The sequence below is a fragment of the Anolis carolinensis genome, chromosome 4 (assembly GCF_035594765.1).
Source record: "Anolis carolinensis isolate JA03-04 chromosome 4, rAnoCar3.1.pri, whole genome shotgun sequence".
Classification (NCBI taxonomy): Eukaryota; Metazoa; Chordata; class Lepidosauria; order Squamata; family Dactyloidae; genus Anolis; species Anolis carolinensis.
The window spans coordinates 56,232,697-56,258,143 of NC_085844.1; the positions used below are offsets into that span (position 1 = coordinate 56,232,697).

A 25,447-nucleotide genomic window follows, 5' to 3' on the forward strand; every position below is an offset into this window, starting at 1 on the left:
CATGGCTTGAGAATATATATATATATATATATATATATACACACACACACACACACACACACACACACACACACACATAAACACACACACACACACACATACATACACACACACACATACTTTAAAACATGCTAAGAAGTAAACCTTGACTTCGCCATTATATATATATAGAGAGAGAGAGAGAGAGGGAGAGGGAGAGGGAGAGGGAGGGAGAGGGGAACTATTTTCCTATGCTATTGTATATAATGGGAATTAAGCATTCACAGATTTTGGTATCTACAGCAGATCCTGGAACCAAATCTCTGCAAGTCCGGTGAATAGTTCATAACTGCAAAGTTATATGAAAAGGGACCCAATTATTAATCACATGTTATAAAATAATCTGGGAACAAGAATTTTCTAGGAGACAAAATTTATTTTCTTTTTAAATGCTATGTGTTAAATTCTTGTAGTATAATTTGAGCTGTGGAGATTTGTTACTTTCATATAAGTGTGATGGTGAATCTCCTCCAAGTTTACTTTGAACTTCCATATTGCTCTCCATTGTGTCGGACTCTGTTCTCAAAACAGCATCACAAGCTTCATTAGCCACTTTACAGTTTGGACTAAAACTCAGAGGAGATTCACCATGCCATGGACTATCAGTAGTCCAAGAGTTACTAGATTGTTAGAAGTATAATCTTGCTATGGATGCAAGTGACATGATGTCATTAAATTTTGTGCATGGATAAGGAAACACTACGAATTTATTTCCATCTTTCAGAAGAAATAGTCTTGTTATTCATTTGGTAACAAAGTACATGTTTGGATTTTAATTGTTAATCTTTTTGTACCAAAATACAAGTTTGGTTTTTATTAACAATCCTAAATCAAATGGCACAGTTACCTATCAACATGTCTTCTAGGAAATCTCATCCTGAAACTATTAATTCCATCTTGTAGTAATGTTAAGGAAAAAAATCACACACATGTCATTGGGATGGTATTATGTCAAAACTACAATTCACTTTTTTGTCGCTCCCATATCTACCACCTATCTTCCCAGGGAAACATTGGGAACGCCAGCTAACGCTCTGTAACGTTCAAGGGCAGAATTCTGTGAAACCTTAGGATTTGTACAGGCAGTCTCTGAGTTACAAACATCCAATTTACAAATGACTAATAGTTAAGAATGGGGATATGACAACAGGAAGTGAAATCTACCCCTTGGAAGGTAAAATCACTCCTGAAAAAGTTATGGAGAAAAGGAGTTTCAGCTGAAGCTTTTTTTGCCAAGCCAAGCCAAATCTTTCCAAATCCAATTATCACAGGGACAGAAAGTGAGATGAAATCTTCTGAAGAGGGGCGCAGACAACAAAACAAACACCACAGGGGTGTTAACCCTTCCCTGTGCTATCCAAAGCTGATACACGCATACACACACACTGTGTGTGTGTGTAATATGTACCTGTTCCAACGTACATACAAATTTAACTTAAGAGCAAACCTACAGAACCTATCTTGCTCATAACTTGGGCACTGCCTATAGTTTGGTGAGGCACTAGTAGATAAACAGAAGTGAACGGTAAAGTTCAGATTTAGCTGGTGCCAGAAGATATTGTTTACAGTTCTTCATGAAAATGTTACGTTCTACCCTGGTTTTTAGTTTGTATCTCCTCTTTATCTCAATCTCTTCTTTCTTTAGTCTTTCTTTGGGGGGGGGGGGGTTACCACATTTCAGTTATCAACATTGACAACAGCGGAAGCTATGTGCCTGTACTTGAAGATTGCCAATTAACATTAATGCTTAATGGAGGGAGATGCGTACATATACAGGCTATTACAGTTGAATTACCTTGATAACTACTTTTAGTACATTTCTGGACTTCATTCAAGGAGCTGTTTCATACTTTTAAAAAGTCCTTCACACCCCAGGATTCCACTTTGCAGAGATTGTTCCTATGCAAATTTTCATTATCTCTCGCTGTGCTTCAGGTACTTCGTATAGAAAATAGTGGCAAAGCCTAGCAGTGGTGAAAGTTTATTTATTTATTTTACTAAAATATTTCTATCCTGCTATATATCCAGAGTTCTCAAGGTAGCTAAGATATTCGCAATAATGCACATTAGACAGTTTAGAACAATGAGGAAAGTGTAAAAACAATGGTTAAAACAATCTAGAAACAACACACATAAAGCTCATATTACAATACAAGACCAACACACAGAGTTAAACTTTCATTAAAAAAGAAAGTAAATCTTGCCTCCTATAAAACCCTTGTGTCCCAGACTAATTATATGATGTGTGACTACTAATGTGGGTCCCTTTTCATATTATTTTGCAGTCTTTGGAAACTGAAAGCTTTGGCAAGGAACAATAGTTTAGCTTGGCACTGGAATGAAGCCAATATGCAATTGGCAGTAATTGGTCCTTCATGTGGTTCCATAACCAAAATGCCACAACAGAGAATATTTTATGTATGTAATGTTACATTTAAATGCTGTCTTTCCTCTAAGCAGCTTAACATGGTCATCTCCATTGTGGTAGTTTAAATGGATAATGCCTGTCCCAGATCAGCAGTGAACTTCATGATCAAATGGCGATTTGAACCCTGTGGAATTTTGCACAATTACAGTGCTATATTCTTCTTAATCTGTCATGGCAGCATTCAGTGAAGTCCTAGGATTTGTAGTTTAGTTTGTTGTCGAAGGCTTTAATGTCTAAAATCACTGGGTTGCTGTGAGTTTTCTGGGCTGTTTGGCTATGTTCCAGGAGCATTCTCTCCTGAAGTTTCACCTGCATCTATGGCAGGCATCCTCAGAAGTTGTGAGGTCTGTTGAAAACTAGGCAAGAGGGGTTTATATATCTGTGGAGTTTACTGTATTTGTATTTTATTGTTATTATGTTTATGTATACCCCACCTTTTCTCTCCACTATAGAGACTCAAAGTGATTGGTGACAAGCTAACATTTTTGGCTAAGAATTCTTCTTTGTAAGTGGCAAATCCGACATTGCATTGGATGCTTCCTTGGCAGCTAAAATGGAACCACCACACCATAATTCTGTGGTGTGAAACCTCCTGTCAGCTACACCACACATTTGCCTTCTGGCTGTGGAAGGATTGCCCATTTTAGATTAATTGTTCTGTCTGTTCTCTAGAGAAGTATCAATCTCTTTTGGATAGCCTTTGCTACGGCTGGATAATCTTCAGTTTCGACACTTTAAAAAGTTGGTCATTCATTTATTTTAAAACACCTCTCCCACACTGAGACTCAGAAAGGCATTTTATTCAGCATGCTACCCACTCCCTTCAGTTATAAAGTATAACGAACAAAAAATGAATGGGAAAGAGGGGAAAGTAACTGCGGCTTGTTTTGTCTCTATTTCTCAGACTCAGCCGAAGGTGTTTAATGAAAACATTCTCAGAAGCAACTTGTTTCTGACATTTTAAGTATATGGAGAAGTGATAGATATCAGTTGTCAGAAGGAAAGGGAGCTGTGTATATACTGCCAAGATGGCCCTTGTATTAAAAATGGTGTGAGATCACAAGTTCACATATTAGCCAAAATTGAGTTAAATAGAAATGAGGTTTCCTTTGTGATAGCATATAAAGGGGGATGAATGTAAATTGAGAAATAAATAGCTTATGCAGAAGGAAACAGATTGTATTCTTGACAATGAAGGTGAGGAATAGTTTCTGGAGATTGCAGGGATTGGAGGTAGGTGTTTTGTGAGAAATTATGTGCCAAAGCTATGATTTGTGTGTAGGAGATATGTTAATGTTTGGTAAGATCTGCTATCTAATTCCATGGTGAAACCACGTTTTGTCAAACATGAGAAAATATTTCACATATGCTTAGTTTTAAAATCCCACATTGTGTTTGTTAACATCCCAGAGCTGCAAAAATATTATCCTTGTTTTGTACATGGGTTAAGTGACGTAACTGTACTCTTGTGCTCTGTGGCTTTTCTCAATTCTCTTGTCATCTAGTGCCATTCACTTGCATGCTCCTCTGTTTTGCAGATTGGGGCACATTGTATTCTTCATTTGTTTTGGTCCTGCCATCATCAACTAGTTCACACTGTTAGACTCTATCCATAATCCCAACCACTTATGTACAGGAATGTGTTTTAAGCATTTCTGTCACCAAGAGGACACTTGGAAAACAGTTATCCTCTTACACTGTGTTTCTAAGAATTGTGTGCATTGAAATGCAACACTGACTACAGACATGATCAAGTGTGTGGCACAAGTCATACGTTTTTTCTTAGGTGTGCAAAAACCTCACAGTGCAACTCTTCACTTGAACATTCTCCTATGTTTACAGAGATTGTGAAAGTTACTTTTTCAGGCTACAGTTCCCAGGATTACTTCAACCAATAGTTAAGATGCCTGAGAGGGTTTGGAAGTTGCAAACCAGGCTTTATTTACTTAGAAAGATAAGTGACTGTAAGACTGCCAGCTTCTTTTCTGATGGAGCAGCTGTGTTAACTGATAAGAACTTACCTCACAACCTCTGAGGATGCCTGCCATAGATGTGGGTGAAACATCAGGAGAGAATACGTCTGGAACATGGCCATACAGCCTGGAAAACACACAACAACCCTGACAAGAACTTCATGCAGCTGCTCCAGCTTTTCCTGGTCTGAAGATGCCATAGGGATGCCAAATGCTATCTTTTGGAAATCTCTTTGTCATGATACTGCCAAGCTACATCACAAGAGAGGTGCACTTCAGTTTGACACCACTTTAACTTCTACGGCCCAATTCTGTAGATTAATGGGAGATGTAGTTTAACAAGGTTCTTAACCTTCACTGCCAAAAAATGCTGGTGTATCACAAAATTACAACTCCCATGATTCCATGGCAGTTAAAGTAGTGTTAAACAGCATTCATTCTATAGTGTGTATGCACCCCTGATCTCTTGAGAAGATTTTCCAGCTGCTCCAATTCTCCTCTGCAATTTGGGGCTGTTTTCGTGAAGCTGCCACGTACAGCTTCATGTGTATCCACTGAAAATGTATTTTTTTCAGTTCCAAAAAGCAAACCTGAGAATCAGAGGTAGAAGAAACCCCAAGGACCACCCAGTCCAACCCCATCTTACCATGTAGCAGCATCCAATCAAAGCCCTCCCAACAGATGGCCATCCAGTGTTGAGATAAAACACAGATAGCAAAAGAATGTTTTATTTCAGCTAGTGGTGGTTGGAATGCAGTTCTTCCTTAAAGAAGAAGAATGTTTATTATAAGAGAATAAAAAATATGGTCATCTAGCTTGTTTTTTTAAAACTCCAGAGATATTTTGATTTTGTCTTCAGCGTGTTAAAGTGCTGAGCTGCTGAACTTGCAGACCGAAAGGTCGCAGGTTCGAATCTGGGAGTGGAGTGAGCTCCCGTTGTTAGCCCCAGCTTCTGCTAACCTAGCAGCTTGAAAACATGCCGATGTGAGTAGATCAATAAGTACAGCTCAGACGGGAAGGTAACAGTGCTCCATGCAGTCATGCCAGCCACATGACCTTGGAGGTGTTTACTGACAACTCCGGTTCTTTGGCTTAGAAATGGAGATGAGCACCAACCTCCAGAGTCAGACATGACTGGACTTGATGTCAAGGGAAAACCTTTACCTTTACTTATAACTTCATTCTACCACGCCATTTTTAAAAAGGGGACTAGAGCATCCATTTTGGTATTTCTAGAACCAAACCCTAGCAGAGAGATACCAAGGACCCCAATTTTCCATGGTGGGGGAGCTGGCTCTTTCCCTCTCAAAACAAGGGAGTGAATCTACTCTGTATAATTAACGCAATTTGACCCCACTTTAATTGCCATGGCTCAGTGCTATAGAATTCTGGGATTTGTAGTTTGGTGATGCACCAGCGCTGTTTGGCAGAGAAGGCTAAGATTATTGCAAAATGACACTTCACAGAAGATTCCATAGCATTGAGCCATGGTTAACCTGCATTCATCCCACAGTGAATTTATGTACCCCTACTTTCACAAGGTTTTACAAGATAAGACACAAAATGTTGTTGAAGGCTTTCATGGCCGGAATCACTGGGTTGCTGTGTGTTTTCTGGTCTGTATGGCCATGTTCCAGAAGCATTCTCTCCCGTTGTTTTGCCTGCATCTATGGCAGACATCCTCAGAGGTTGTGAGGTTTATTGAAAACTAGGCAAGTTGGGTTTTTTTATCTGTGGAAAGTCCAGGATTTGTGTGTGTGTGTGTGTGTGTGTGTGTGGAGCAACTTGAGAAACTGTAAGTTGCTTCTGGTGTGAGAAACTTGGCCGTCTGTAAGGATGTTTCCCAAGGGTCGTCCAGATGTTTTGATGTTTTTACTATCCATGTGGGAGGTGTCTCTCATGTTCTCGCATGGAGCTGGAGCTGATAGAGGGAACTCATCCACGCTCTCCCCAGGTTGGATTCAAACCGGCAACCTTCCAAGTCAGCAACCCAAACTTCAAGTCATCAGTCCTGCCGGCGCAAAGGTTTAACCCATTGCACCATCGGGGGATCCTAGTCCAGGGTGGCAGAAAGAACTCTTTTCTCATCCAGCCTTCGTATTTCCTGGCTGCAGTCTGCATCTGAAGTAATCTTTGTGCCTAGAAATACAAAGTCCGTCACTGCCTCCACGTTTTCTCCCTCCTATTTGCCAGTTATCAATCGGAGCTCCCGATGGAGTAGTGGGCTAAAGCCTTGTGACTTGAAGGTTGGGTTGCTGATCTGCAAGCTGCCAGGTTCGAATCCCACCTGGGGAGAGCGTGGATGAGCTCCCTCTATCAGATCCAGCTCAATGCGGATACATGAGAGAAGCCTCCCACAAGGATGGTAAAAAACATCAAAACATCCGGGCGTCCCCTGGGCAATGTCCTTGCAGACGGCCAATTCTCTCACTCCAGAAGCGACTTGCAGTTTCTCAAGTCACTCCTGACACAGAAAAAAAAATCAGTCTGGTTGCCATAATCTTGATTTTCTTGATGTTTAACTGCAACTCAGCTTTTACACTTTCTTGGTGATAAGGCTCCTCAGCTCCTCCTCACTTTCAGCCATCAAAGTGGTATCATCTGCATATCTGAGGTTGTTAATGTTTCTTTTTTAATTTTAACTCCAGCTTGGATTCATCAAGGCCCACACGTCGCACAATGTGTTCTGCATACAAGTTGAATAGGTAGGGAGAGAGTAAACAGCCCTGCCGTAATCCTTTCCCAATCTTGAACCAGTCTGTTGTTCCATGGTCTCTTCTTATTGTTGCTACTTGGCCGTTATACAGATTCCTCAGGAGACAGACAAGGTGTCTCCTTGCCACAATTTATTATGATCCACACAGTCAAAGGCTTTAGAATCTATCTATACACATAATAAAAGTGAATATCTGTATGTGTGTACATGGCATGGGTGTCCATTGACACAGACAGCCTCTGACCTCCACAAACAGGCTATAGTTCCCAGTACTGAGGAGCCACCAAGTCACTCCCTCCCAGGACATTGCAGATTACAGCGAGCACATCCCAGTGTTCCTTTTTCTCTCCATTTGCATGGCTCCACCCACTGCCTCTCCTTTAACCCTTTCCTACAGCACACTGCAAACAGAGGAATTGATCAGCAACTGAACATACTAGAGAGAGAGGTTTGGGGAGAACTCACCATGATTTATAGGCGTTCTAGGGACTGGGATGTATAGTTCCCCTGCAGTCTAAGAGCAGTCTAAACCCCACCAATGATGGACCTGGAACTAACTTGGCACATAGATCCAACATGGCCAACTTTGCATACTGGTGGGGTTTGGGGGTGATAACACAGGCATTATAGTTAGCCCATATTCAGAGCACACTGAACCCATCTGATGACAGCTCTGGACCAAACTTGGCACACAAATTCAACATGGGAATACTGGCGAACCTTGGGGGTGATTGACCTTTATTTCACCCGTATTTCGTGAGCCCTCTGAACCCCACCAATGACGGATCTGCACCAAACTTGGCACACAGACCCAATGCTGCCAACATGGCATACAGGTGGACTTTAGGGTGATAGACCTTGGCATCAGAGAGTTATAGTTCATCTGTATTCAGAGAACACTGAGCCCAGCAGATGATGGATCTGGATCAAACTTGGCACGCAGACCCAACTGGGAATACTGGGGGAGTTTTGAGAGGGTTGACCCAAGATTTTTGGGAATTGTAGTTCACCAACATCCTTATGCACTTTCTAATGGAAGCATTCATACAAAACAAAAGCAAAGACTGAGGTTTTTTTTTTTTTAAGAAACCGTATCATATGACCACACTATTATCTTACATCAAAAAACAAACAAGGCCTTTTAAAATAACCCGGACATTGCCAGGTGCCCAAGCTAGTAGTCAATTAAACAGAAATACAGTAGAGTCTCACTTATCCAACACTCGCTTATCCAACATTCTGGATTATCCAAAGCATTTTTGTAGTCAATGTTTTCAATATATCATGATATTTTGGTGCTAAATTCATAAATACAGTAATTACTACGTAGCATTACTGCATATTGAACTGCAGTAGAGTCTCACTTATCCAACACTCGCTTATCCAACATTCTGGATTATCCAAAGCATTTTTGTAGTCAATGTTTTCAATACATCACGATATTTTGGTGCTAAATTTGTAAATACAGTAATTACTACATAGCATTACTGCGTATTGAACTACTTTTTCTGTCAAATTTTTTGTATAACATGTTTTGGTGCTTAATTTGTAAAATCATAACCTAATTTGATGTTTAATAGGCTTTTCCTTAATCTCTCCTTATTATCCAACATATTTACTTATCCAATGTTCTGCGGCCCGTTTAAGTTGGATAAGCGAGACTCTACTGTAAATGTTTTTCTGAAACTCCCGACTTTCAATGTGTTGGATTTCATGGCCAGAATCACAGGGTGGTTGTGTGTATTCCGGGCTGTATGGCTATGTTCTAGAAGCATTCTCTCCTGACATTTCACCCACATCTATGGCAGGCATCCTCATATACCTCACAACCTCAGAGGATGCCTGCCATAAACGTCAGGAGAGAATGCTTCTGGAACATGGCCATACTGCCTAGAAAAACACACACCTTCATTATCCAGCGGATATAATAATAATAATAATAAACTTTATTTATACCCCGCCACCATCTCCCCAATGGGGACTCGGGGCGGCTTACATGGGGCCATGCCCAGAACAATACAATTTGACAGAATATAAAAAGAGCAACAAATCATAATACATTGAACAATACAATAAATGATAATATACATTACAACGCAAAATCAGAAGAACAATCCAGTGGAGTCTCACTTATCCAAGCCTCGCTTATCCAAGCTTCTGGATTATCCAAGCCATTTTTGTAGTCGATGTTTTCAATATATAATGATATTTTGGTGCTAAATTCGTAAATACAGTAATTACTACATAGCATTACTGCGTATTGAACTACTTTTTCTGTCAAATTTGTTGTATAACATGTTTTGGTGCTTAATTTGTAAAATCATAACCTAATTTGATGTTTAATAGGCTTTTCCTTAATCTCTCCTTATTATCCAACATATTTGCTTATCCAACATTCTGCCGGCCTGTTAAGCGAGATTCTACTGTAGATGGTTTTCTGAAACTCCCTACTTTCAATGTGTTGTTGGATTTCATGGCCAGAATCACAGGGTGGTTGTGTGATTTCCGGGTTGTATGGACATGTTCTAGAAGCATTCTCTCCTGACGTTTCACCTACATCTATGGCAGGCATCCTCATATACCTCACAGCCTCCGGAGAGAACGTCAGGAGAGAATGCTTCTGGAACATGGCCATACTGCCCAGAAAAACACACACCTTCATTATCCAGCGGATATTGCCAATTTGGTCTCTCCTTGCTCTGCCTTTTCTAAATCCAGCTTGTACATCTGGCAGCGCTCTCCATGCATAAAGTGGTGTCAGAACTGTATTGATCCCACAGTGTGGATGCAGCCAGGGCCCTTTAGGACCCAGGAAAACGCTTCCCAGGCTAAACCGGGCGGGAGTTTCAGCGAAGGGCGCAGGGAGGGCAGGATCCGATTTCTTTTCTGCCTCTCGCCCTTGGACGGAGAGAGAGAGAGAGAGAGAGAGCAAACGCTCCTTCCCAAAAGACACTCAGGGAAGGAAAGCAAAGCCCACTTTGGAGAGGACGGACCTTTGCCGCCTGGGGGCGCCCCACCGAGGGAGCCCTTTTTGGCTGAGTTTTCCTCCTCCTGCGCCGCCCGACCTCTCCATTCCGACGCCCTTTTTGGCTCAAGCGCCTGGCTTCGGTTGTGTCCCCTTCCAAGTCCTTTTTATCTGTGCCTCTGCGGCTGCCTCTCGCGATAAGCCTTGCAGAGGAAGAGGAGGAGGAGGAGGAGGAGGTGTTGCTGGTGCAGGAGGGGCGGAATTGGAGATTTGGAGGCGAGGAGGGAAAGGAGAAGAAGGTGACTTGGGCGCTCAGCAATGCCCTGAGACTGGACTCCAGAGAGGCAAGGAACCCAACAGCCCTCCTTTCCCCCCCATTGGTCACTTTAGAGTGGGGAAAACCCTTCACAAGGTATGTTTCTGTCGATGTGCAGTGCTTGTGTGTTGCCTCTCTTTGGAAGTTGCTGTAGGGAAACGATTTGGGGATTGGAAGGAGATAGCTGTGATTCCAGGCTTCAATGTTGGGTTGCCCTTGCCAGATACTAAAAGGATGCATTCAGGCGCTGATGCCAGGTTTCAACACTGAACTGCCTTCATTATTGACTCCTAAACTTGCAAAAACTAGTTGTGGTGGTTAGGGGTGGGGGATGCAAAGCTATGATGCTAGGTCTCAACATTGTGCTGCCCACAGCAGGTTTCAAGACTGAGCTGCCCTTGCCAGCTCCTAGACTAGTAACGCCTGCTAAAACTAGGGGGAAATGTTCAGCCATAATATTTATTTATTTATTCACTACATTTATATCCCGCCCTTCTCACACTGAAGGGGACTCGGAGCGGCTTACAAATTATATGTACATACAATATTTGGTATTATTAGCCTAGCACAATACAGTATTAGCATTATATATTACTATACTGTATTATTATTAGCAATATTACATGTAATATATAATTAATATTACTTTATTATATTACTATTAGTATTATATTGCAATACATTATAATGTTATCAATACTATATGTATATACAATATATTTTATATATTATTGTATATTATATTGTATACTACATCTATAAGGTAAAGGTAAAGGTTTCCCCTGACGTTAAGTTCAGTCGTATCCGACTCTGGGGGTTTCATCTCCATTTCTAAGCCGAAGAGCCAGCATTGTCTGTAGACACCTCCAAGGTCATGTGGCCAGCATGACTTCATGGAACACAGTTACCTTCCCGCCGGAGCAGTACCTATTGATCTACTCACATTTGCATGTTTTTGAACTGTTAGGTTGGCAGAAATACTATATATATATATATATATATATATATGTTTTCATGTTATTAGCATAGCATATTACTGGGGCAGGGGCCCCAAGCTGATGGCACAGGAGATAAGATGGAACTGTCTTCCTGGCTCCCCTCTTCGCTCTGGCCCCAGAGCATCAGTTGGTGATGGGGGGATGGGCCCCCAGCTGATGGCACAGGAGACAGGATGGTAGTAAATAGTAAAAGCAAAGGTTTTTCCCTGAAGTTAAGTCTAGTCGTGTCCAACTCTTGGGGTTGGTGCTCATCTCCATTTCTAAGCCAAAGAGCCGGCATTGTCCGTAAATACCTCCAAGGTCATGTGGCCAGCATGACTGCAGAAGTGGTACCTATTGATTTCACATTTGCATGTTTTTGAACTGCTAGGTAGGCAGAAGCTGGGGCTAATAGCGGGAGCTCACTCCGCTCCCCGGATTCAAACCGTCAAGCTTTCAGTCAGCAAGTTCAGCAGCTCAGCAGTTTAACCCGCTGTGCCCCGAAGGGCTCTCAGCAATAATACCAGGCTCTAATATTGCATTGTCCTTGCTAGCTGCTAAACTGAGAATCCCTGCAAAATCTGAGGGAAATATCAAGCTGTGATGGCAGGTTTCCACATTGAGCTGCCCTTGACAGCTCTTCAACTGGAAATTCACAAAAACTGAAGAAGCCTATTACAACTATGCCAGGTTTCAAAACAGCTGCATTTGCCAGATCCTATATGTGGGACATTGAATTTTGCCATTTACTTGATGTGCACTGTTTTGAGTCTCCTCCCCCCCCAAGGGCAAGTAAAGCGATATAAAAGTGCAGTAAATCAATAAACAAAATCCTAAACTAGCAACTCTCATAAATACTGGGGGAAATATAAAGCTTTGATTCTGGGTTTCAACATTGTGTTGCCCTTGCTAGCTTCTAAACTGGTAACTTGTGCAAAAAAACACAAAAAACTGCGGGAATGTCAAGCTGTGGTGCCAGGTATGTCGGGTCCTCAACTAGCAATTGGTAGGCAAAGTGGGGGAAATGTAAAACTATGATGTAGGTTTCAATACTGAGCTGCCCTTGCCGGGTCCTAAACTAGTCACTTGTTCAAAAACTGGGGGGATTTGAAGCTGTGATGCCAAGCTTCAACATTGAGCTACCCTTGCCAGCTCATAAACTGGTATCATATGAAAGAGCTGAACTAGTAATTTCTTCAAATGCAGACATGGGCAAACTTGGGCCCTGTGGGTGTTTTGGACTTCAACTCCCACTATTCCTAACAGCCTCAGGCACTTTCCTTTTGCCCCTCAGCTGCTTAAGCGCAATGGGTTTAAACCATTGTACCACCAGTGGCTCCAGTCCACCTTAAGGAAGGGGTGTGTGTTTTTAGTAGCAAGGGCTGTTTTTGAAATTAGGCTTTGATAGAAACTATGCCAAAGGATCTAGAATGTAATTCTGTTTCTTTGATGCAGAGGAGTTTTCATTTTCAGAGTGAGAGCTTTATTTGTATCCCAGATGCTGCTCCTAAGTGCCCTCCCAGATAGTTGGAACATGTTCTAAAGAGAAGGTCAACGTGGGTACTGATTTTGTTTGGTTCTGTTGCTGGAGTTACTTGTTTTTGACAACATAGAACAATGGAAGAATATATTGTTGAAGGCTTTCATCGCAAGAACCACTGAGTTGCTATGAGTTTTCCAGGCTGTATGGCCATGTTCCAGAAACATTATCTCCTGACATTTCACCTACATCTACAGCAGGCATCCTCAGCAAGTGGGGTTATATATCTGTGGAAGATCCAGGGTGGGAGAAAGAAGTCTTATCCTTTGGAGGCAAGTGTGAATGATGCAATTAATCACCTTGATTAGCATTGAAAAGCCTTCCAGCTTCAAAGCCTGGATGATTCCTTCCTGGGGGTATCCTTTGTTGGTAGGTGATTAGTTGGCCCTGATAGTTTCTTGTTTGGAGTTCCCCTGTTTTTTTTTTAAGTGTTGCTATTTATTTACTGTCCTGATTTTAGAGGTTTTTTAATACTGGTAGCCAGATTTTGTTCTTTTTCACGGTTTCCTCCTTTGTGTTGAAATTGTCCACATGCTTGTGGATTTCAGTGGCTTCTCTGTGTAGTCTGACATAGTGGTTGTTAGAGTGGTCCAACATTTCTGTGTTCCCAAATAATATGCTGTGTTCAGGTTGGTTCATCAAATGCTGTGCTGTGGCTGACTTCTCTGGTTGAGTTAGTCTGCAGTGCGTTTCATGGTCCTTGGTTCATGTTTGAGCAATTCTGCGTTTGTGGTCCCTATGTAGCCTTGTCCACAGACAAGAGTTCTTTCTCCCACTCTGGAACTTCCACAGAGATATAAACCTCACTTGCCTCGTTTCCAGCAAACCTTGCAACCTCTGAGGATGCCTGCTATAGATGTGGCCAAAACTTCAAGAGAGAATGCTTCTGGAACATCGTCATACAGCCCGGAATACTCACAGCAACCCAATTGAAGAATTCACACCAGCTTTAAAATGTACTATTTGCAGAACTTTAAAAGTGGTTGTTGCTTGCTTGAAGTTATGAAGTAGGATCCTTCCAGTTGAAGCTTGAAAGCTGGCCTTTTAATGTCACGCAGATCATAAAGTGAAAGTAAGATCGTATCCTACAAACTGAGCACATTTTTGCATACAGGTCCCCTTCATTTCAGAAATCTTTACAAGTAAAAAAGCTTGGCTTTAGAACTGGAATCACCATAACTTTGTTATTGTTTTGTACTGTTTTGATAAAACAACTGCCTTGAATCACTTGGATTTTGGAAAATGAGAATTTAAAAGATTTCAATAGTGGTGTGAACTGCTGTTTCTGTTGTAGTGCATCTGCTTAGATTCCCATTTACACCATAGCAAGGATAAGAAATTCACAGTCTTCCAAATGTTTTTGAAACAATCTACATACTGGGTTGCTGTGAGTTTTCCGAGCTGTATGGTCATGTTCCAGAAGCACTCTCACCTGACGTTTCACCTGCATCTATGGCAGGCGTCCTCAGAGGTGTGAGATCTGTTGGAAACTAGGAAAGTGGGGTTTATATATCTGTGGGAAGAACTCTTGTCTGTTTGACGCAGGTGTGAATGTTGCAATTGGCCACCTTGAATAGCATGTAATGGCCTTGCAGATTCAAAGACTGGCTGCTTCCTGCCTGAGGGAATCCTTTGTTGGGAGGTGTTAGCTGGCACCAATTTATGTCTGGAATTCCCCTGTTTTCAAAGTGTTGTTCTTTATTTACTGTCCTGTTTTTAAATGCTGCAAGGTCATTCAATGCTAATCAAGGCAGCCAGTTGCAATATTCACACTTGCTTCAAGCAGGAAAGAGTTCTTTTCTCCCAACCTGGACTTTCCAAACATATATATACCCCACTTTCCTAGTTTCCAACAGACCTCACATCTCTGAGGATGCCTCCCATAGATGCAGGTAAAATTTCAGGAGAGAATGCTTCTGGAACATGGCCATACAGCCCTGAAAACTCACAGTAACCCAGTGATACCCACCATGAAAGCCTTGGACAACACAAATCTACATACTTAAGGAATAGATAGGAGAAAAAAGGAAGAATAACAAGAGTAATAATCTTTTGTACAGCTATTAAGTGAGCCTTCTCTTAAATATAAATAAAGCTGCACGTCTTTCAATAACCTATCAATTTGTTAACATGCATCTGGAATATAACTTAAAATGCTAAATAGTTAATTTACAGGAGGTTAGTAGAAAATCAGCTCTCCAATATCTATTCATGAATAATAATTGGTGATAATGATTGCTTCTATTTGAATAAAAACAACCCTTCATTCTTCAAAATTCATATAATCCTGTGATTTGATACTTAAGCCTGAAAATTAACACATCTGTTATCTATTAATCTGATACCATTACTCAGATACACTTTCTGTTGCTGAAATGCATTATCCCCATTATATAATTCAATTTTCCCCATAATATAATCCTGACATAAAGTCTTCATATACTTAATTACGTTAAAACAAATCTTAGTAAAATGTTCTCTTTAGAATTCAGGTGAGAAAAAAATGAATCCTACATCAGAGCCATTTAATATAACTCATTTTAATTTCAGTATACCTTTATCTTGGTTGTGCCCTCCCCCCCAAAATGGCAAAATACAGATTAAAGCAAATGCCTCACATGTAACAATGCATATGACACTTTAAATATGGTTTTCCACAGCCTTCCCCATCTTGATTTCATCCTCTTCCCTGATACATTGTCAATATTTTTTTTCACGTTCCTAGTTGCATCACAGCTCCCAACTTCCTCACTCATTATTTTCAACATTTTCAGGCATAATAGCACGATCTTTGTCCTTATTGAACTGCTTATTGAACTCTTCGACTAATGTTGAGGTTATGCAATCTCGGCCATTTTCACATTCGTCCTCATGTAGTATGATTTTAGATTCCTCATCTAGTCTGCACATTGCATGATCTTCTTCATTTTCTTTTTTCCTTCTTTTGGCAAAACAATGTACCTTTCTGTTTGACTACATTCTAATCTTGTAATAGGGTTGATTCATCTTCTTTCAAATTATTTAGGACATTCTTTGTCCTTTAACACCCCCATCTATGATTTTGTCATAGAAATTCACATTTTGCTTCTTTCTCTCAATTTGTCAAGCACTATTTGATCAAAAGGCACCTGTGCTCTGCGCAGAGGAGAGCCCCCATTCCCTTCTTGAAACACAGGCATTTTCCCACATCCACTACTAAAGGGCTCGGCAAGTTTTGTAACTTAGTTTAATGCAGTGCAATGCCTACTTCTAACAAAATCAGTAGTTTTTCATAATGTCTTCCATCTTCTAATCATATCAATTACATCATTGTATAAACCTCAATAAATATTTCAGCCATCGTTGCTACTAACTCTTTGGTTTATATCTAACTAGCTTGGGTACCCGGGTTATTTGAAAAAGTCATTTTTTTAATTGTACAAAATGCATACGGTTGTGAGTGAACTACAATTCACATCATGCCATCAGTACTTAACGTTTGTTATGTTGGGCAAGTTTGCTTTAGATGCATCATCGATGGGGTTCAGTGTGCTCTCTGGCTGTAGGGTAAACTACAACTATGTCAAGTCAGACCCCTCAAACCTAATGTTGAGTTAGTCATGTGAGTTCTGTGTGCCAAGTTTGGTCCAGGTCCATCACAGTTTCTTTGGTTGTGGGTGAACTACAACTCCCAGAAAGGAATGTCCGTTCCTCCCAAACCCCTTCAGTAATCACATTTCGGCATATCAGGTATATGTGCCAAGTGTAGTCAAGATCCATCGGTGTTTGGGTTCACAGTGCTCTCTGGATGGAGGTGAACTACAACTCCCCCAAATCAAGGTGAATTTTCCCCAAATACCTCCAGGTTTTTTTTCCTGGTCATGGGGGGCTCTATGTGCCAAGTTTGGTCCAATTCCATCTTTGGTGGAGTTCAGAGTGCTCATTGATTTCAGGTGAACTATACATCCCAGTATGTACAACTCCAAAATGTCCAGACCAATTCCCTTTAAAACCCAACAGTATTCAAATTTCGGCATATAGATATAGATACATATCAGGTATGTATACCAAGTTTGGTCCAGATCCATCGTTGTTTGGGTTCATAGTGCACTCTGGATGTAGGTGAACTACAACTCCTATAAATCCCTCCAAAGACCTCCAGTATTTTTTGTTGGTCATGGGGGTTCTGTGTGCCAAATTAGTTCCAGGTCCATCGTTGGTGGAGTTCAGAGTGCTCTTAAATTGCAGGTGAACAATGCATCCCAGTACCTACAACTCCTATAAATCCTGGTGAATTCTCCCCAAACCTTTCTAGCATGTTCAGTTGCTGATCAGTTCCTCTGTTTGCTGTGTGCCATAGAAAATAATAGGAAAAGTTAAGGGAGAGGCAGTGGGTGGGGTCATGCAAATTCCACACCAATGGAGAGAGTAAGAAACACTGGGATGTCTGTGGTAGAGGAAACACCTAAAATCTAGGATGAAATTGTCCTCAAATGAGAGCCTTCACTTGGGTGGTGGGCCGTATGGTATTTGTGGAGGCTATTGGCAGGATTCTTGGACATGTTCACAACACTCACTATAACCTGCAATGTCATTGGAGGAAGGGCCATTAGTGTTTCCTGAGTAGTGGGAGCTCTAGCTGTTTGTGGAGGCAGGAGCCTGTCTATGTAAGTGGAAATACCAGCCACATACACACATACATATTATCACTTTTATTATGCGTATAAATTTGATTATTTCAAATTCTAGTTAAAATGTCTGTCCATATTTCAAAAAGAAGGTGCTTTCAGGCAGAAGTAGCACAGCTGACTCCAATATTTCTTTAATTCTAAATTTTAATAAGCTAGACATTGAATAAGGAAAGACTTCCTCAGAAATTGCTGTCTTAAAGAGCCCTTGTGGGAAATCTATTTGATCTTCACTCAAAGATAAATGCGAACTTGAACTTGCTGATAGAAAGTCACCGTCATTTATTTTGGTTATGGAGCCTTGCTAGAGAGAAAGCTTTAACCCAGCATCTTCACCTGGAAGACTTTAAACCAATATTGTGTTGATTTTCTTAACTGTTCCTTCTGCTGAAATGGTTTTGAGAGGTTGAGTTCACTTACTGCTGAAGTTATAGAAGAACCTCTTCGCTCTGAGGCAGCGTGCTTTGAATATTATTTGTTGGGGAGGCAAGCCATAGAAAAGCTTCGGTCCCTGCAGTATTTGGTTGGCTGACCGAAATGCCTCTGAGAAACCAGATGAAATAGGCCCCTTGCTTGAAAAAGTGTTTAGGTTGAGCTATCTCTCAGAATCCCCAGCCATTGTGACTACTGGCCATTCTAGCTAGAAAGTTCTGCAGGTTCTAATTCAAAAAGTAGATTTCCCAAGCTCTGGATGGTCCTCCCACCACAGGGTTTCCCTGTCAGTCATTCATAATCCCATTCTCTTTTGAAGAATGTATTCTATGACAGTTGCTTCCTCATAAGAAGCTCAGTATTCATTCCATGTAAGTATGGCCAAGTACTTCCCATGAGTATATACAAATATTTCATGTATATAATGGAAACTCCCATTTAGCAAGCAGCTCGCACAGAAGGCACATGCCCTTTTTAGTTTGTTTTCTGCATAAAATGTATATGTGTGTATATTTTAGATTGTATACCTTGGGCTGTGGTTCGTTGTTGTTTGACTTGTAAAGCACCATGTACATCAGTGGTGTTATATAAATAGCCTAAGCATAAGAAAAGAGCTAACAAGTCAAAACTGGTATAACAAAACAAAAGAACCTGGCCTGACCAGTTTGTTACCTTGGAAATCGTGTTCTGTGAAGGAAATCCATAATGCAAATGGGCCTGTGTTTTTTAAAAATTCTGCATACATATCTGGTAAGGACATGTATAAAATGCCATGTGCACAAGAATGCACATTTTAATATATAAATTGGCAGATTAGTGTTCAGAGAGGCAGTAAATTGGTTTTTTCTTCCTCTTTACCTTTTACCACCTCTCTCATTGTCCAAAAACACTTCCCGAGAAGCCAGCAGCGTAGCTCTTTAAGCCCTATTCCCAACCGAAATCAAGTTTAGGAATATGTAACTACATTTCCCCCCTTTACTCTCCTTCTGAGTTCAACTCTCTATTTTTAGACTCCAGGCTCCTTGGAGGCAGGGGTCTGTCTTCCTCCTCCTTCTGCTCTAACTTACGAAACACTGCGGAGGGTGGGGTGTGGAAGTGTAGCTCTGCCATGATGTGCTGTGAAAAAAAAGTTATTTTCATCTCTTACCAGTGGCTCCAAAGTTTGCAACTATCAATCTAAACCTGGTCTGCCTACAGTGGTAGTCTTGATTTTTCCAGGACAGAAGGTGGCCTCTTCTAGAACATAGGGAAGTCCAGCAAAAGACATGAACCATATATATATATATATAAATCTCAAGTGCTACTATACTTTCTCTCTGATATCATGTGACCTATGGACTGTTTTACAAATCTTACACAGGAGGAAAACGGGAGTGTAACGCAAAGCCTAGCATGCTTGCTGTACCCATCTGTTCCATTCCCTTAGGGATTTGAATCCAGCTGTAAATAGCATGAGCATTGTATGCTACGTGATGTGGTTGCCCCTTGGTGACAGTTGACCCAGAGCCTTAAAGATGTGAGAGTACAGAATGCTGGCTTAGGGTTGCAGGGCCAGCTTTAATTCATTTTATCTCCCCCCCCCCCCCCAGTTATTTGTTAGCCTTCATGGCTATGATTAATTCTTGTTTTATTGTGTGAGTTGTGGGGTATATTCTGAGCACAATAGTAGTTCCATTGTATTGTATTGTGGAGCATTAATATTCTTCCATTCCAAAGGAATGTTTCTGTTTGCAGAATCTGCATGGAATTAAAAAGTGTGAAATAAAAAATCTCAAGCTGGAGTAAAAATAAAAGAGAAGAAAGCATACACTTCTTATATTGTGGGGGCATTTCCTGGCCCAGAAAATTCCAGTGTCTTTCCAATGGAAGAATCATGAATGAACACTGTTATCTACTCCCTCCCTTTTTTTGCATGCTTTACCAAACCAATGGTTTGCCAGTTTGGAATGAAATATGTTCTGCATGTTATTAGAGGGTAGGATAGGAGTGGGCATGCATCCCATTGCTTGTTTATAATTCCCTAAACGAGGGGCTCTAAAACTTTTTCAGCCACTGAGCCTTTTTTGAAGCAAAGGTTTCTTGTGGAGTCTCAAATATTTATTACAGTATATATTATGTGTTTATCTATATCAGGGAAATGTTTTTACCAAAGGCTTTTGTGAGCAAGGGAGGCAGGGGAAAGGCTTTTGGGCGTGAGGAAGGTGAGGAAAAAAGCCTATGGAAGTGGAGGAAAGAGGAGGAGCAGGAAAGAGTAGGGAAAGCTGGGAGGGAGAGGAGGGAATAGAGCCCCTCAGTATGCTTCACGGAGCCCCAAGGACTCTGCAGAGCACACTTTAAGAACCACTGCTCTAAATCACCCTTTTCCAAGTTGGGCTCTTTGCTAGAGTATGAAACAATAACTCCTATCATCCGTGCTCATTGGCCATGTTGGTGCCATTGGAGGCCCATGTCTTGGAAATGGTATATGAGACTTTAAAAAAGAGGTTTTTTTTTTCATTCTTGTGTGAGCTTGGATTCTTTGACTATTTAGAAAGCCTATTTTATTTAGCATTGGAAATTAAAACTAAAGGTACAATCCGTGTTTCCCAAAGACTTCTAATTCCTTCCAGTGCTTTCCTTAGCTAACTGTTATTTTTTAAAAGGTCCTGTAAAGCTCACCAATCTCCAGGTCTTTATCTTCTTTCCTTTGGTGTTACAATACTTTTAGAAATGCCATATTTACATGAATGCGTGGCTGCAAGGGAGAGATGATATTTTCCATGATGCCTCCTGATTTTTCTTTCCTTCCAAAAGTTTACTACTCTCACTGATGTTGCCTCTGAAGCATCATATTAAAACAGTCTTAGCTTTTAATAAATATTAGTTTTCTTTTTATCTGTTCTTCTTCTGGATGGAATTTGGGCTGGAAAGCTGTTCAGCTTCAGCTTTGATGTTGTATTAATGCATTTAAGTAGATAATCCTTAATTGTTTAAAGTATAATAATGTTTGGTAAATGTAAAGGCATGGTAAATAATTATTAATCTTTACTTGATATCAGCATAAAATTATGCAGAATTGGGCATTATATGTCGGCCTATTTAGTTTGCATATTTCTGTGCTCAGAATCACTGCTCTTAGCTTTATCTGGCACTAGGGAGGAGGTGACAAGTGGGACGCTTGTAACTGCTTCCAGTAGTAAAAATATGATGACACAATGTTCTTGGTTATGTGCAAAGATACTGTATGTCACTTTTATTGCTTTCAATGTGTATAACATGTATTTTATTCAATGAGATCAAAAATATAAAGAACATTGCTAAGTTATCAAAGTTTTTACAATGAAATATCAAAGCTGCTATTTCCCTTGATATCTTTTTATTAGAACATACTATTTTTCCAATCCAGTGTCACAGTGGTAGTAGTAGGTTTATAGGTATTCTCAAGAATTTGGTGATCAAGGCTCTCTTTAATTACAAAAATATCATTGTATTTTTGAGACATAGCATAGTCTCAAAGGAAGAAAAAACATAGTGTTTGTGATGCATACTGTTAACAGCGGTAGGGCTATTTGGCACAAGTTACAAGGAGTTTAAAATAAGATCTTTGGCTGCACTTAAAAAAGCCAGTGCTCTAAATTAAAAAAGTAATGGGTTAATTCACTGAAATGACTTCAATAGTCATGACTAATTTGTCTGTCATTAAAAACAAGATTAGGAGGAAAGACAATATTAAATTAGGCAATCCCTCCCAGTTTCAGCCATGTATTAAAAACCCTTAATTTCTTGCTTGGGCACACATACTGAGTTCTGTCAATACTGCAAATGGAAGCTGGCGTACTTTGCACACATGAAAAAGCAACGTAACTCACTGGAAAAGGCGATAAAGCTTGGTAAAGTGGAAGGCAATAGGAAAGAGGAAGACAGCATTATAAATAGAGAGACTCAGTAAAGATTGCCACAATGCTGTGCTTGTGAGCCATAAGCAGGGGTTATTGGTAATGGAATTTTTAGGTCCTCTGGCACCAATTAAATAGTAATTTCCAGTTGAAAAATAACATAGAATCACCTAGATGACCTAGAAATGCCTAGAAATACTAATTTTTCCCTGGGTGTCAATGAAATTGCAAGTATGGTTTCCACAGAGGTTTTACTCTGCTACCACAAAAAATGTGAATGTTTGAATTTTTACATAAAGAAATTTGAAGCAGAGCCATTACCATAAGCCACAGTACTTTCGTTGATTAATACACAGGAAAGTGTTGCAGAAATGCCCTACAGTAATCATTTAGGGTTTTTAAAACAGTAACGGCATAGTGTTCTCAATGCCAACACCCTGAATAGGATCTAGCTGTTAGAGCATATTCTGTTAGTGCTGTGGTTCTCAACCTGTGGGTCCCAAGGTGTTTTGGCCTGCAACTCCCAGACATCCCAGCCAGTTTACCAGCTGTTAGGATTTCTGGGAGTTGAAGGCCAAAAACATCTGGGGACCCACAGGTTGAGAAACACTGTGTTAGTGGCAGAATTGTCTTCCAGCTGCCAGTGCCCAGGCAGCTGCATATATACAAATAGATGGATCTTCACTTATAATCCCAAATGAAGTGCATTGCAACAAGTTTAGAAATGCTATTCTTCTTCATAGTTTCTCTGCCTAACACAAATGGTTTTTGCACCTGTGCAGAGACAGTAAAGTATGTTGCAGCAGAGTCTGGAGTGCTATTCTTGGACTGAAATGTCCCAAATACACTACAAGAAGCATAACTTTGCCACAAACTAATGTTTCCAAGTTTTTTCATTGCATTGATCAAGCTGGAAAATACCATGCTATGGTTGATAGTGCTGTATTCTTGCTGTCTGCAGGAATATATTTTTGTCCTAATAGAATAGGAAGAAAGCACCAATGGCATTCTGAGGGCTTGGTTCAAAGTTCAAAACTGGGTGGGAATGTGATACAATCTGAAGCTAGAAAAACATTTATGAGATTCTCCATAATCTAACCTGAGGCTTGTAAAATTTGCTCCACACTATGACAAAGCTATGATATGTTAAGCTAGAAATATTGTGCTTCTTTCCAACTGCATGTGAACTAGAGGTATTTGCTGTGTTCAGGCATAAGATAAAACACTTTTCCATGAGATGGGAGCTATGGATATTTATGCCAAAATGAACATCTTGATCTTCAAGGTACTTCAGGGTAATCTATCAGGCAATTCAAGTGTGATGTTACTTCATATTCACACTAGTGGACCTGTGAGGCATCAAAAGGAGACATAAATTGTCTCTTTGTAAATGTCTGTTGCCTTTATAATTCCTTGATATGGGTTATCAGTTTGGGGTTATACAAGGCCTTTTCTCATGCTTTCTTGTTCTGTAACACTCCAAAATCTTGCCATAAGGCAAGTGCAGGATTTAATATAATTCTAGGAACATATGGACATTGCTCAGTTGCAAATTGGAGCCTATTCTTGAAATAGCTCTTAGTCTCCCGTTCTTGGGAGAGAGGAGACTTTATTCATACATGTTTCTACTTATAGGTGAGGAATCTGAAACTGGAGCATGAGCAAGAGAAAAACAAGATCTTATCTGAAGCTCTAGAAACATTAGCCACCGAACACCATGAATTAGAGCAGTCGCTGGTCAAAGGGTCACCACCTCTGAGCATCCTGAGCGAGGAGCAGTTCTATGATGCTGTTTCAGGTAAGTGGTTTTCTCGGTAAACTAAATCACTGTCAAGGGGGTGAGTTTCTTTATATGTCCAGGGTCATGTTGGGATGGTAGAATTTAACATTTGCACCACCAATTGCAAAGAATACCACCTTGCTCCCAGTAAACTCCACATATATATGCATTTACTGTGCCTGGAATAGTTCCTCCACATTTGCTGGTTTAACTTTTACAAATCCAATTAATACATTCTGTCTAGGAATATCTAAGTTATACGATTTGAGATAGCTGTAGTCCAAAAAAGTGATTTTTCCGAGTTCTGAAGTATGTAAACTTTGTTCATAGCAAAGCTTGACTCCTGGGCTCAGTTCCTTTCTGTCCTATTTTATTAAGTGCATCTGGAGACAAGTGTGATTCAAAAGCTACAACTTCGCTTTGTACAGGTCTTAAAGAACTTTAAAAAAAAACAAGTAAAAACTTCAGTGCTGACAGTAAAACACAGAATATGATATATCACAAGTATTTATAGGCTTGCATTACTAAAATTCATTTGTTCAAATTTAATTAGACTAATGTGTCAGATGAAAGGAGAAAGGCACTGTAACAAACTACCTGTGCTGCAAATACTTGGGCTGCTACTGAAACCATGCAGCTGGCTACAATTTCAGAGTTACCTTAGAATGGACAAATAGCTGTCCAGGCCATGGCTAATATGCAAAGAGAGAGCCTGGAAACAATAAGCAGGACTTGCGAACAAAAACCAGGCCTCTTGATCAGATTCCCTTTTGTGGGAGAGTAATAAGAAGAAAGGCACGGGTTCAATGAGGTTAGGAATCTGAATGGAGATTGGTTATGCAAACAGAATAATCCCGAGCTAAACGTCTCATTTGGAAGCTTTTCTGAGCAAATGATTGGACATGTTGTTCCCATTTGTCATAAAGTTATAAAAACCCATGGTCAAGATCAGAGATAAAGAAGTGATTTAGAGAGTAAATGGTTTGACCAGCCTTGGCTTGAGGACCTGCTGTGTTTCTCTTAAATTATTGCCACTTCTCACCAAATGCTGGAAAAATGCTACAAAATTAGCATTGTTGGACAGATAGTTTCCAGCTTTCTTTTTGACTACATCGCCAACATGCAGATGTCTCTCTTTTTCAAAAACACTGATTTAAGCCCAGTTGTACAAATCAAAAGGAAATGTACCTGCTTCCAAAAAGCATCTGTGGCTTAAATCAAAGATAGGCAAGCTTCAGACTTGTCAGATCTACATTGCTGAGTCTCAAGATCCACCAGCTAGAAACAGAAGACATAAGATTGAGCACATTATAATCCCAATAATGTTTTTAGCACCATACCTGATCTGAAATTATAATCCTTTCTCTTGCACACAAGTTTGGTTCAAGTTGCCTTGTCCTCATCCCCGCTGCCTAATTGTAGCAGGTAGGTCAGGTAGAAATCACTTGGGTATTTTAAGATAGTTGGGAGTCAAAAAACTTTTCCTATCCTATGGCAAACTGCCTATAAAATACAAATAGATCCCATTCTCTCTTTTATTTAGTCTGACCTTAATTACCTTCTGAGGTATAGAAATATTATGTAGAACAGTGGTTCTCATCCTGTGGCTCCTCAAATGTTTTGGCCTCCAACTTCCAGAAATCCTAACAGCTGGTAAACTGGCTGGGATTTCTGGGAGTTGTAGGCCAAAACACCTGGGGACCCACAGGTTGAGAACCACTGGTGTAGAAAATAGAATG

At 40.4% G+C, this 25,447-nt stretch overlaps 1 protein-coding gene across 4 annotated transcripts in view; it reads left to right on the top strand.

The window, feature by feature from the left end:
• The window catches only part of osbpl1a (oxysterol binding protein like 1A), a 107,124-nt gene that overhangs the window by 48,573 nt on the left and 33,104 nt on the right, over positions 1–25,447 (top strand). For all 4 annotated transcript variants that reach the window (XM_016992888.2, XM_062980437.1, XM_062980438.1 and 1 more), the window contains exon 16: positions 23,564–23,726. In XM_016992888.2, the coding sequence (XP_016848377.2) occupies positions 23,564–23,726 (163 nt within the window). The remainder of the gene's footprint in view (positions 1–23,563; positions 23,727–25,447) is intronic.